Source organism: Gordionus sp. m RMFG-2023, chromosome 3 (genome assembly GCF_954871325.1).
Source record: "Gordionus sp. m RMFG-2023 chromosome 3, tfGorSpeb1-WG-v2, whole genome shotgun sequence".
NCBI classification, from domain to species: domain Eukaryota; kingdom Metazoa; phylum Nematomorpha; class Gordioida; order Chordodea; family Parachordodidae; genus Gordionus; species Gordionus sp. m RMFG-2023.
Genome location: NC_088777.1, coordinates 13,423,952 through 13,439,208, shown reverse-complemented (window position 1 = coordinate 13,439,208; position 15,257 = coordinate 13,423,952). Strand labels below are relative to the sequence as shown.

Sequence of the window (15,257 nt, the reverse complement as noted above, 5' to 3'; positions counted from 1 at the left end):
ATCTACAAGAAGTTATAAGAAGTCTATAAAAATTTCAAAACAAAGAAATAGGTCCTCGCAATTTGGGAGTCTATAATATTCAACATCCTGAGTTCCACAAGAATCAAAAAGTAATTGCCATTCAGATATGTTGCAAGAAATATTTAAAATTTTAAAGATGAACATCATAAATTGTAAAAAAAATTCAGTTCAAATATTATATAAAAGACATATATATGTGTCATTGTATTCAACCCACAAGACGAGACGTTGCACCAGGAAACGATATATTAAGGCCAATTTATTTTAAATACTGGAGCCTGTTATTTACCTTTTATATACATTAAGTTAATTTATTTTGTTTTAGATTTCTTATTTTAATAAATTTATTCCCATCACAATAATATATGGAAGAGAATTTGCACCACCAAGGTTATCCGGGGTACAATGTTAATTTGTGTTTAAGACTAATTACTAATTTTATTATAAAGTCAAATCTATATAAATCAAAATATATCTTCTATCTCTACTTATATAATAACTAATAGATAACCTGTCAAAAATGATGGGGAATGAGAATTTTATTTGTTCTTCGATAGATGTTACCGCTTATTTAAAAACAATATCCAATTTTTATTTTTTTACCCCCTCCCCTTCACTTTAAGACTAAGAGTGATATTTTGTGAGTCAAAATATATTTAAATTAGCTTATACTTAAGTCCCATATCAAGAAATTTTATTAAAATATTACTGATTACCTATGGCAAATAATATTTAATATTAAAAAATTCCAAGCCAGGTCCAAGCCCACAATACTTTTGAAAAAAAATTTCCAAGCCCGGTCCAAGACCATAATAATTTTGGTAGTTCAGAACTAAAATAAAATTTTTAAAAATTACTAATGCATTTTAAAATGCAATCAGAATCAGAGATCTTCATGGCCCTTGGATTTTCGATCAGACCCGGCCCAGATCTGCAAACTGTATATTAAAAAAGTATCAAGCTTCCAAGACCTTAATAATTTTGAAAATATTTCTCAAACCCAGTCCAAAATAGTTTTAAAAATTTTTTTTCAACCCTGGTCCAACCCATAATAATTTTAAAAACTTTTTCGGGCCATAATAATTTGTAAAAGATTTTCACAAGCGAGATCCAAGCCCATATTAAATTTGTGGAATATTTTCCAAGCCCAGCCCAACTTCATAATAATTTTGAAAAATTTTTCCCAAACCAGGAGACAGTTAAATTTCTAACTAATTTATCATCAAATGAAAGATAAATCTCTGATTCACCAGGCATTCTACAGGTTAACTCATAGTATAAATATAAAAAAACTTTAATACATAATAGGAAAACTGGAAAACCCTGGGCATACCTCTTATTAGAAAATACTAAATCAGGTCTTTCCTAATATTTTGTTTTATTGAAGATAACCCAAAAAAATAAAGTTATGGAGAAAAAATGGATTCGAATTACGTCCACTGCAACAACTCTAAAGACAAAATTAATTTTTTATGATGCTGAATGATTAATGTATTATTTGTTATCCGTGAAATAAAAATAATATTTTATCCTGTAAAAAAAATTGATGTTGATTTCTATTTCTAGTCCTATTTAATATGCATTCAATATATTTATTTTATTCACGTTTTTATATATAAAAAAGATGATTCTTATACTTTTTTGTATTATGATCAATTAAAATTATATCTAAAAAATAAATTGTTGTTTATTCCTTTGGCTTATTGTTGTTTTTTCAAATAAATTTATTGTATACCTTGAATGTCCGAAATTATTTATCAAAGAATTTGATAAGGACCATATCTTTTTGTTAAGAAACAAAAAATGCTAGTTATTTAAATTAAAAATATGCCATTCAATATTAATAAAACAATAGCATTTATTTATATATTTTTTTAAAAATGATAAGGAATAATTATTATAGGGGTATATCTGTTTAAACTTTGAGCAAATCCTTTTTAAGACATTTTAATTTTTGATGATGGGCGGTCGTTTGGAATCTGATGAAGAAATAATTCACGCATATTTTATCCCATTTAGGGTTGCAGGTGAAAGTAATGAATAATGAGGGCTTACCAAAGCAGCGTACAATGGCCATCGCGCCCCGATAAAGCTGATGCATATGCCTTGGGCCACGGGTAAAAGAAAACAAAATGATTCTTCTGCCAAGAGTGTTAGCATTAGTATCCTTCTCTAAAATAGCATCATGAATGCTTTGATAGAGTTCTGCGTGTAATTTGGACTGATTATTACGTATAGAATTTAATCTAAGCATTTCCTGTTTAGCATAACTGTCCATGATATATTGATGCAAAAGACATTTGGATCTTAGAATAATATTCTCATCGTCAAAGGAAGAAAAAGAGTTTCCGTTCTAAATCGTTAAAATAAAAATAGCTAAAAATAAAAAAAATTGGGAATCCTGCTTATATATTTTAGAAAATTTTTTAAGTAAATTTAAAATTATTATTAATAGATGCTAAGGAAGTAAATTCTTGTATTTAAATTAGTTTTTTTTTAAATCGCTAAAAATGAGGAAAATAAGTAATTATTTTGAATATAAGTCTAGCAACTATTATTATTATTTTCAATATTGCCTTTAAAATATTTAGAAGATATGTGTGAAATTTACAATTTTTAAGGGCAAGGGAAAAAAGGAGAAGGGAAGGGAGAAGGGAAAGGAAAAGTGAAGAAAGGGCAAGGTAATAAGAGTAATTAAAAGGCAAAGGGAGGAAAAAGGAAAGAAGGGAAAGGAAAGAAGAAATGGGAAGGTAATCAGAGAAATTAGAAAGGAAGGAAAAGAGAAAGAAAAAGGAATGTAGAAAACTACGGTGGAAGATTACATACAATGGAATCGATAAGGGTACTCTGGTGGGATATCTGTCGATATTAATACCCCGGTGGGAGATTAATCAACAATGAAATCGATATGGCTACTCTAGGAGGAGATCCTTCGTTATTGATGCTCTGTAGGGAGAACAATCAACAAAGGAAATGATATTGATATTCTAGTGGGGATCAATCGTACCAAGGCAGCTAATAATCATGCTCTTTTGAAATATCAAAATTTTAATTTGGGGGAGAAAAGTGGATGTAAAAAATGTAACATCACACAGTAAAGGAATGGAGACCATCAAATATTTTTAGTATAAACTTTAAGTCGTGGATGCCTCTAGGAGATGTAGATTTCTTTTCTATTAATGAAATGGAAATGTAATAATTAGTGATGTTAAAAGTTACTTTTGAAACATAACTAGTTACAGTTACTAGTTACATTGGCAAAAACATAACTAGTTACAGTTACTAGTTACATTTTTACAAAAGTAACTAGTTATTAGTTACATTTTTACAAAAGTAACTAGTTATTAGTTACAGTTATTTTCAAAAGTAACTAGTTACTTACTTTATACATCCTTCATATGCACATTATTTATTTATTGAATGCATTTATTTGATATAAAAAAAATTAGGATAAACAAAGTATAATCAGTTATTTAAAATAATATACAATTTATTTATGTAAAAAAATATCTTAAAATTGAATATTTACATCGAATATAAAAATATATATTTGCATTGAAAAAAAAACATTTATTTTTCATAAAAATTAGAATCTAATAAATGTTTATTTACTTTTAACAACAAATTAATTTCAAAGTTATTATCTAGGAGTCGTGCTCGTTTATCTCCAAAAGAGCTTACCTAAACTGAACAAGCGCTCTACGGGAGCACTTGATGTTAGAACAACATTATATTTAATAAAGAGTAATTTTAACTTTGGAAAATCGTTATATAAAGAAAGTGTTGTTATTAGATTTGATAAAGTTTTCTATAAGTTCATTATCCAGAATATTTTGACGCTTTAGGTCAAAAAATCCAACTACATCAAGTGATGTTGGTTTTGAGCATAATTCATTCGTCTGGGATTCACTTTGAGGTATTAAGGTATTTATTAAATTTAAAATTTCCTCCTTTTTTGCTTTATTCCTTTGCCTAATCCAAGGCCAGTCAGTTTTAAATAAAGGGTGAAGAATTGCAGCAATGATGTTGTCATTATCATAAAGATTATTAAACCTATAACATGATATTTTTGTTAGACTTGGTTCTTGTAAGTAATGATTAATAATTTAATATTAAATTCTAAAATAATCTATCTTTGTTTTTCCTTATACTAAATTTAAAATTTTTTTTATTACGTATGATATGAAGTTCCAATGCTTGTTACTTGACGGAAGAAAATATATTGTGCTACATTTGTAAATAAATATAATATTAAAATTTATTAAATTACTTGAATTTGCTTACAAAATTATGAAGCCCAGCAGCAATGTAACAATTTAAGAAAAGAAAATCAATTTGAACGGGAAATTATAACAATCAGACATTTTCACAAAATTTTAAATTAATAAATTTAATTTAAAAAATAAATTTAATTTAAAATTAATTTATCACAACATATTAAAAATAAAATTAATTATTTGAATATATCTTTAAAGGTAACTAGTTACTTTTGGCATAACTAGTTACTTTTGGCAGTTACATTTCAAAAATTATAACTAGTTACAGTTACTAGTTACAATTTTAAAAATAAAACTAGTTACAGTTATTTTTTAGCCAAGATGTAACTAGAAGTAAATAGTTACCTTAACATCACTAATAATAATGTAGAAATATATTATAAAATATTATTATACATTATGAATTATTATATTCGTCAATTAGATATTGTTATAATGATGATATGCTGATTTAATATAATATTGGTTAGGTTAACTACCTAACACCCATATCATCTATTATAATGTGATATCCAAATTAATATATATTTTTATATCCGGATCAATATATATTTTTATATCCTGCCTTTTATTTGCATGTAGTGTTGTTAAATGGCTCGTTTTGAACCGATTTTTAAAAACGGCTAACTCAATATTTCGTCCAGAAAAATATTTCGCAAGCCTCAAGATTTTGCTCATAGAAGGAACAAAGGTCTAAGCATATATTATCGAAATCTCAAGACTTAGGCAATATTTTTCTGGCTAAAATATTGAGTTAGCCGTTTTAAAAAATCGGCTCAAAATGAGCCGTTTAACAACACTATTTGCATGTTTTATATGGGTGAAGAAATATTGTGTTTGCAATTATAATTCTATTCATAACAATATGTAATTTTTTATAATATTTCATTATCATATAAAATTTCTATAAAAATTTATGCAAATTGTAAAAAAATTTTAAATAATAATATATCTGTCATATTAGCTAAGGTTTGTAATTATTTTAAGATGTTCTGGGATAAATGTAATATCTGATCTGCTAAATATTCATTTCTATAATAATGATCCTGGATAGCTAATAATTCTATTATTCTATTTTCCTTAAATTCATTGAATTCCTATTTATATTTTAAAGAAATTAATATATTTATATTAATTAATGATGCTTAATTAATTAAAGAATCCTAGAAATTATAATTAAAAAGGTGTTTAGTAAATTCAATAAGATATATAATATCAAACTATTTTACCATTTTCTACAATGGTCATTGACATGTTAAATTTTTAAGCATACACAAAACAAGAGATTTTTTTTAAACATTAATTACAAAAGTATAAAATAAAAACCCATAGTCAGAGTTGTTTAGGAATTTTTTCAAAAATACCTAAAATTGAGGAGCTGGAACTGGAGCTAACTCCTTTTGGGGCAGAAGTGGAGGAGCGCCGCTCCATCGCCCTTTTAAATTTAATATAAAAATTAAATTATTTTTTAAATATTATTAATATTTGTTAATTAAAATTCAATAAAAATGAAGTTTTATTTTATTTAAATTTATCCATTATTAAATGTTTAGCCGAGTTTTATATTGGTTTTTAATCTAGTCATTTTAAATATTAAACATCAAATTTTTCCTTTTTATATTGAAAATTTTTTGGAAAATCTTGTAAGTCATATCAATATTCATTTTATAGATATATAATAAAAATTAGTTTTAGATATTATGGATTTAGAGATCATAGATGAAGAAATCGAATTTCCATTTCCATTACACAATAAATATTTTAAACTTCTAAAAGATGTTGATCCAAATGATCAAACAAATTTTAGGGCAAGATGCCATTTGTATAAAACTATTTAATTTTCAAAAGTGAGCAGCTTCAATCTAAAAAAGCATCTAAAAGTAAAAAATCTTTCTTTTAAATACAAAATGATTTGGAAGATTTTTTTGGATTCCATGAAATTGATCATCAGGAAGATAATATATTGGACAAATATTTTTTAAATAATGATGCCAAAATTACTAATTTTGATAAATTCCCTGAATTAAAAAATATTTTTATAAAATACAATTCCCCACTTCCCTCTAAAGCTCATTTGGAGTGCCTATTTAGTATTGCAAAAGAGGTCTGAGGGGAGAGGCGTGGATGTTTGTTAGATTCTAATTTAGAAAATTTATTACTTTTAAATGCTAATAAAAGGTTATAAATATTTTGATATTGATAAAAAAAATATGATTTTGTTTCGTATACCTTCTAAAAAATGAAAATCAAAGGAGCGGTTTTGGAGTGGCACATTACTTGGAGCGGGAGCTAGCTCCTTTCAAAAATGTAGTAGCGGGGGCTGGAGTTAGCTCCTTTTGAGAAGGTAAAAGCGGGAGCGGGAGCTAGCTACTTTTAAAAAGGAGCGTTAACAACTCTTCTCATAGTATAAATTTGGTATGATTTGAAATTTCGCGGTAATATAAAAATAAATAATACAGTAAACTACTCTGCACTTTTTTGGTGGTGATCATAATATTTAACAAAATGTTGTATAATTAGTACGATTACTGCCATATTTTAAAAAATATAACAAAATATATCATTATGATTGTAATTTAATAGTAGTATTAGAAAAATATCAGGGGTGTCACTAGTCTTTACAATATTACAATCTCAGGGGGCTCAAAGAAATTTTTAAAAATCATTTTCAAAATTACCTTTTTAGCTAACATTATCCAGAATTACCTTATTTTTTTAGCTAACATTATTCAAATTTACCTTCTTTTTTTTAGCTGACATTATCCAAAATTATCCTATTTTTTTAGCTAACAGTATCCAAAATTACCTTATTTTTTTTAGCTAACAGTATCAAAATTACATTCAGTATATAAAAATATTTCAAAATTTTAAGGGAACTCTTCAAATTTTTTATAGGGCTCGAGGCACTACTTCCTTCCTCCCTTAGTGACACTATTAACAATGCTATTTATAAATATTTGGAAATCTGTTACATTTTGATAACAATTTAACGATGATTTGGGGATTTATTTGAAATAGTTGTGATATTAAAATTATTGAAACAATTATGAAATTGGGAGAATTTAATTATGGTGATTTGTGGAAATTAGTTAATAACGTGACTTTGGGAAAAATTGATATGTTATGAAACTTAAATTACCTAAAATAAAGAAATTGAGGTTATTTGGAAATTTATATGGCAATTAGGCTATTGGTTATGAGACCAGAGAAATTATGGATTAAAATAGAATTTTGGATTATTATTGGAAACAAGGAATATATATTAAAATTAGATGATTCAATGTGGTCCATCGAATATGGCCCAGGGTAGATGCTGAGATAAAGATTGAGCTACCAGTTATAAAAATTATATTTGATAAGTTAATCAAAGATACTCAAGAGTAGTTGGTTAGCAGATTCAAGTTAAAAAGTGGACAATTCATTGATGACGCCTCATCGATATGGTCAAGGGATGATGATAACTACTCCTTCTCCAAATCTTTTATATTCCCAACCCTGATAAACGTAGAGAACTACTATTATAGCAAGTTTCATTTTTCTAAAAAAGTAAATATTTTATATAAGTAAATTGTCTACGCCTAAAATAACAGGTACGTCTAAATGAAAGCTCAAATAATGTGAGATTGTTAAGATGGCGGAATTAATCTATAAATACTTTGGATAAAAAAAAATCCTATTGGATAAAATATATAATGAATATCATTGGATAAATATTGATAAAAGAATACTATTGGATAAATTTGATTGACATTTTTTGAGGATTATAGTAGATATATATGTAGTATATACATTGGCGTACGCAGCGGGGGGGGGGGAGAGGCAGGGGGACAAATCCCCCCCCCCCAAAGCCCAAAAATGCAGATGCCGGATATATTTTTCAAAAATATTATTGTTTATATTAATTTATATTTGTTAATATTTATTCGTATTTCATATTAAATATATATTTTATTACATTTATTATCACATTCATAAGTTATTTTATCAATTAATTTCGATTTCAAGTTTTCCGGCGTAATATTTACTTATTATTTTCAAATTTTTAGTGGCGTAATATTTATCTACCATTTTCAAATTTCGATTTGGGTCCACTATATCGAATATTAAAAAATATCAAAAAGACAAATAAGCTAAAATGGCGACCAATATGGCCCCTAAAGGTTGAAGCGAGATAATTTAAAATATTAATATTAAATTAAAACATGCCCGCTAATAAATTTCAATCTGTAATTACAAATGAGACAGATTTTATAATTTATATAATTAATTGATATAACGAATTATTAGAAATTTAAATATATAATTGTTTGCATATAATGTAAATAATATATTTAAATTTAATAAAGTAAATAATATAATTTTAATATTATATGTATTTAATATTAAATGATATATAAAATAATTAAATATGATTGTTTGTAGTATTTAATATAATATAATCATATATTTAAATTTAATATAATAGTTAATATTATTAACATAGTTATATTAATTTACTTATATATTGAATATAATTTAATGATTTATTTACATCATATATAAAATTTAATTATAATTATTTAAAGTATATTTTGATATATAAATATATATTGGTTTATACAATATATTGTTTTATGATTAATGGGTATATGTTAATTACTCATCTTACTAAGAAATCCCTGAATAAATTTTTTATCGTTGGATTAAACTTATTTATATAATTATCAGATTTCCTCAAATCTTTTAATTTTTTTAAGATTCTATTAGTATATATATAAGTTACATATCTTAATAGGAAATCCCTGAATAAATTTTTTATCGTTGGATTTATACTTATCACTATGAGACCATTTATAAGCATTAAAGGATATATTTTTTTTTATTAAATCATATTTAATTCACAAAAAAATATATAATCTTATAATATATTATTTATAAGGGTATCATTTAGTATAAAATATACGAATAACGTTATATACATGGAAAAAAATAATTTGTATAAAATATGAGCATAAATGAAATATAAAACATTAATAAATAAACAAAAATTCTCACAAATTGTGGATAAATTAAATACTATGTAAAATTAGGCATAAGTTCTGTTTTAAGCATATTGATCGTTATGAGTGTATTATATATTTCTTCATCATTATGATCAATATGCTTTTGTGTTATTATAAAATATGTATTTAAAATTCCCCTCCCTTTACAATGTTTAATATGGCATTTAAATACTTATTAGAATATAAAAGGTCATTATTATATTTTGATTTTATAAATTTATAAATTGCTTTTTTTAAAAAAAAAAAATCTTGAAAATTGAATGGGTGATTGATCTTCTTCTTCTTCTCCGTTTTATGGCGATTTCCAGGTTTACCCGGGTAGGCCAGTTTTCCCTCTGATTTTTCTTTTCCATTTTTGACGGTCCTGAGCATCAATACTTGTAAGATTCAAGCTTCTCATATCCGCCGCTATCACATTTGTCCACGTCATCTTGGGTCTTCCTCTAGGTCTTGATCCTCCTACTTCCATCATTGTGCATATACTTGTAAGATTCAAGCTTCTCATATCCGCCGCTATCACATTTGTCCACGTCATCTTGGGTCTTCCTCTAGGTCTTGATCCTCCTACTTCCATCATTGTGCATCTCTTTACCCAGTCATCTCTTGTCATACGTTCCACATGCCCAAACCATCTTAGTCTATTTCGTCGCATTACCATACCAATCATTTCTATACCTAATCTTGCTCGCAATTCCTTGCTAGTTTTTCTCTCTCTCAGAGATACCCCACACATCCATCTAACCATCCTCATCTCTGTTCTTTCTAATTTGGCTTCGTGAATTGCTTTCATTGCCCATGTTTCACCGCCATAAACTAAACAACTCCTCACACAGCTTACGTAAACTTTCCCCTTTAACTTCAGAGAAACTTTTTTATTTGTAAGAATAGACGACATCTCTCTGAACTTCTTCCAAGTTTGTCTGATCCTTGCAACAACATCAGAATCTACACCACCATCTGCGTTTAGCATATCACCTAAATAACAAAACTTATCCACTTTTTTAGGTTTAACCCATTGCCAATATCCAGACCACCATTTTTTAGGTTATCATTATTATGTATCCCTTTCATGCATGTTTTACAAATAAAGATCATTCTTTCTAACATCAAACTGCCTTTTTTCCCATTACATCTTTTATGTACCCATTTCTGGCATCTGGTGCATTGGATAGAATTTCTAGCAACTCCTTTCCCACATACACCACAAGGCCACTTACCTGATTCTTCTATCTTTAGATTTTCCCCACCAATCATCACCTTTGTTTTTGATGCATTCATTTTCAGGCCCTTTGCTTCCATAGTCATCTTCCATTTACTAACTTTATCCCTCAATTCTCCCTCACTGTTTGCCATTAATACAAGGTCATCTGCATATAATATCTCCCAGGGAAGTCCTTCACGCCTTTCTCTAGCCACCACATCCATTACTAAGATAAATAATAATGGACTCAGCACGGATCCTTGATGAAGTCCTACCTTCACCTCAAAGCTGTCACTATCACCATAATCCGTCCGTACTGCTGTTTGTGCTCCAACATACATTGCCATCACTGCGGTAACTAACCATTCCTCCACACCGGATTTTCTCAAGGCCCATCTTGTAATCTCACGCGGCACCCTATCAAATGCTTTCTCCAAATCAACAAACGCATAATAGAGTTTCTTTTCCTTCGCAAGATACTTCTCCTGAATTTGTCTCACCACAAAAATTGCATCTGTCGTGCCTTTTCCCGATGTAAAACCAAACTGCATTTCATCAATTTTGATTTGTTCCCTTATCCGCTTTTCTAACACTCTCTCAAATACTTTCATTGCATGTTCCAAGAGTTTAATAGCTCTGTAAGACCCACAATCTAAAGGATCACCTTTCCCCTTGTATACTGGGATAATTATACTTCTTCGCCAGTCCTCGGGAATAGTACCTTCTGTGACAATCTGATTTGCTAAATTCATTAACCATTCAATCCCTAAATCATCAGAACCTTTAAACATCTCTGATACCACCATCGTTAAACCCGATGCCTTCCCATTCTTCATCTTTTTCACTGCTCTCCTTATCTCGTCCTTGCCAAATTTACACCCTGGACCTTCTACCTTTGCACAACTAATATTATTATTCCATTCATTTTCTTCATTCAAAAGTCCTTTCATGTAAATCTTCTAGGTGTTCTTAATACCACTACTATCAATTGTCATTTCTCCTTCCATATTTTTCAAACACTTTACACCTATCACATCCTGCCTCTTTTTTGACATCTGTTTTGCCATTCTAACCATATTTCCAATTCCATCAGTTCCATTTCTTTAGCAAACTCGTGTCTTTTTTCTTCTTGAGCCTTCGCTATTAATTTCTTAGCATTTCTTTTAGCCATCTTGTAAATATCATTATCACTATTTTCTTTGCTATTATACCATACTTTGAAACACCTCCGTTTCTCATCCACGGCTTTCGCTACCTCCAGGCTCCACCACCAAGTCTCCTTATGTCTAGGCGGCCCTTTTGTCCATCCACATACCTCCTCAGTTGTCATTACCCAAGCTTTCTTCATGGCTTCCCACTTGTCATTCACCCCAGATGCTTGTGCCACCTCCGCCTCCCTAATCGCCAATGCCATATTGAATTGACGTCTAGCATTCTCCTCCTTCAATTTCCAAACCTTCAGCCTTGGGACAAACTTTCTTTTAGTGACCCTGGCACCTTTAAGAGTGAGATCTCCTACAACTAGTCGATGCTGATTTATACATTCCTCTCCCGGTATCACTTTCACATTTTTTATTATACATCGATCACATCTCCTTAATAACAAGTAATCCACAACACTTTTGGTACTACCCGACTTATAAGTCACCAGCTTCTCTGTTTCTTTCTTAAACATTGTATTACAAACAATCATATCCATAGCATCACTAAATTCTAAAATCCTCTCTCCTTCCAAATTTCTCATGCCGTAACTGAACCCTCCATGTACTCCTTCATAACCCTCACTACTCGCTCCCACATGTCCATTCAGATCGCCAGCCAGGATAATCCCCTCTTCATTTGCCAGTCTCGATGTCACCCCCAATAGACTGTCCCAAAATACATCTTTCTCTTCTTCACTTCTTCCAACCTGAGGAACATATGCCGAGATCATATTATATAGCTTTCTACCAATAATCATCTTGATAACCATTATCTGGTTGTCTAGCCTTCTCACTTTGACTACTTTGTCTACCAATTTCTCCGCAACCAATACCCCAACTCCAGCCTTACCATCATTACCTCCTTGCCAAAAGAATTTATACTTTTCGCTAGTCTTGCCAATCATTCTGGTCCCATTTCCTTTCCATCTAGTCTCCTGTATGCAGCACACATCTATATGTCTTCTGTACAATACATCGATGACTTCTCCCGCTCTTCCCGTCATACTCCCAATATTCAATGTCGCAACCCTAACTCGATCACCCGTAAACTGGTTTCTGCACTTTTTATCAGGTCGTTTATGGCCGTCATAGGTTTCATTTTCATGAATAGTGGTTCCACCAGGTTTCCCATCCTTCTTTTTGTCGTAGGCGGATGAGGAGGCCCACGGGGTACTTTGGGCTGTACCCCGCCCATGCTTTGTTGTAACCAAAGGGAAATTTTTGTAGCAAGGTTTTTACAATCGGATGCCATTCCTGACATCAACCTCTTTAAGTGGTTTTTACACCCCGTCGAGGAGACGGTGATCCTATTCTAGACCCAGATCACAGGGAACCTTTTAGACCTCCATTTGCCGCCAAAAGACGTTGCCACTCCCCCGCCACGATGAGGCTGAAGGTAGGATTTTGGGAGAGAATGGGTGATTGATCTATTCAAAAATAAAATAAAAATTAATTTTGCATATCATTGCAATTAAATTGATATAATGAATATTATTTATATTGAATTTTACATGGAATTGATGCATAATTATTTTCACTGACAACAGCTTCTTGGGTGAGAATAGGAATATCATCTTGAATAGCTTTATAATTGATATAGTAAATGTATTAATCATATTATATTTACATAGAATTGATGCATAATTGTTTTCACTGACAACAGCTTCTTGGGTGATGTAGTATTATGTAAATTTAAGATGGTACGAAATTTAACATTTTTATAATTTTGTTATTATGTATATTTAACATTGTACGAAATTTAAGATTTTTATATTTGAATAATAATAGTTTAATATTTATATGTTTATATTTCGAAAATTGGTAATATTTGTACTAGATTTAATATTTACATATTTGAATAAAGAGATTTTAATTTTATATATTTGATTCTTCGAAAATTGTTTAATTTTTATACATATATATATACATTGTTAATTCAAAAAAATACAGTTTTTGGATATATTTAATTCTTCGAAAATTATTTTATTTTTTATTAATCGACGATATTTTGATTATTAATTTGGATTTGATAGAAGTTTAATAAAGAGTAAAAGTAGTAAATTAGTATTAGAAATTATTAATAATTATATATTTATTTATTTATTATTAGTTCCATAGTTATTCAGTCTCTCCCACTAGCCTCAGCAACAAATATCAATCCCATACTTGGTACAGTGGTGCCTTACAGCGATTGATCCAGGCTTTAGAAGATCAAAATCAGTCTAATTATACATTGGAACAAGGTAAAAAAAAATAATAAAAAATATATATAAATTTTTGATAATTTCGGTTCTCTTATGGATGTTATATAAATTTGGGATCTTGGTATTGGTTTTATTCGTATGTTTATATTTATTTAATGGTTTAAAATTATTTAAAATTTTATTAATTAAGTGGTTATTAAGTACTTTATAATGTATATTACACAGATTAATTTATTAAGTTTAGTTTTTGAATATATAGGTATAATTATAATTTTGTTATTAATTGTAAGTTTCTCGATAGGATTAATAATAGGTAGAAATACGTCGGTAATAAGATTAGAAATTAAAGATTTAGAAAGAATAAAGAACGCTATAAGAAAAGAAAGTAATATAAGTCAAATAAATAATGTAGGGACAATTAAATGTTACAGTTGTGGAAAGTTCGGACACATTTCGAGGCAATGTGATTTAACTGGACATTTAAATTGCACGAGATGTGGACGGAAAGGCCATTTAGTAACAAATTGTAGAAGTTTCGCAGATAATAGTTTAATATGTTTAAAATGTGGACTAAAAGGACATGTTCAGGAAACATGTAACAGATGACTATATAAAAGAGAGAATAAGTATATAAATTATAATAGTAATAGTATATCTGATTTTTATAATTTTAATTGTAAATTAGGAATAAATGATAATAATATAAATGATTTAGAATATTCGAATAAATATAAGATAAATGATAAAAAAAATTTCGAAACAGAAAACATATGCAAGATTGAATTGGAAAATATTATAAGGAAAAATAGATGTCCTAGGATTAAAATAAATATAGGTGAAATGGAAATTAGCTTTTTATTAGATACAGGAGCCGAGATTAGTTTAATGAGTGTAAAAGAATTTAATAAATATTTTTCAAAAGATAGATTCATCACAAAGAAAATAAAAGTGAGACAGATAGATGGGAGCATGATTAAAATTCTTGGTTTTTATATAATAAAATTGATAGATATAAAGAAGGAAATAAAGTTATGGATAACGACACTAAATATGGAACCAATTTTAGGTTGGAATGACATTAAGAACATAGGACCTGATTATAAGTGGTGGTCTTTATTCGAAAATATACAAGAGAACAACAAAATAACTAAAGAGATAATAAGAAGTGAGGTTAAAGAGAAGACTGAGTTACCTTGTTTAAGAGTCAATCAAGAGATAGTTCTCGATGAACTTAAAAATCGAACACCAGAATTTTTGATTAAATATAGAAGCAACTTAGAAGAAAATAAGAAAACAAGAGATACAAAGAC

The 15,257-nt window shown here is 28.6% G+C and overlaps 1 protein-coding gene across 1 annotated transcript; it reads right to left on the bottom strand.

Annotated features, from left to right (window-relative positions):
- Positions 1 to 11,571: 11,571 nt before the first annotated feature.
- On the bottom strand, positions 11,572 to 14,427 carry LOC135926742 (uncharacterized). Its single transcript, XM_065462673.1, has 4 exons — positions 14,421 to 14,427; positions 13,255 to 13,326; positions 13,097 to 13,170; positions 11,572 to 12,939 (listed from the first exon to the last, which is right to left on the bottom strand). The coding sequence occupies exons 1-4, from the start codon at positions 14,425 to 14,427 to the stop codon at positions 11,572 to 11,574; spliced, it is 1,521 nt and encodes a 506-aa protein (XP_065318745.1).
- Between the last annotated feature and the right edge of the window lie 830 nt (positions 14,428 to 15,257).

What these genes read in the sequence shown, in the direction of transcription:
- LOC135926742 (XM_065462673.1), bottom strand. An exon ending in TAATTATGCATCAATTCCAT is followed by an intron (nt 13,171 to 13,254) that starts GTAAAATTCAAT and finishes ATTTTTGAATAG; the next exon opens with ATCAATCACCCATTCTCTCC. An exon ending in AGTGGCAACGTCTTTTGGCG is followed by an intron (nt 12,940 to 13,096) that starts GCAAATGGAGGT and finishes GTTACAACAAAG; the next exon opens with CATGGGCGGGGTACAGCCCA.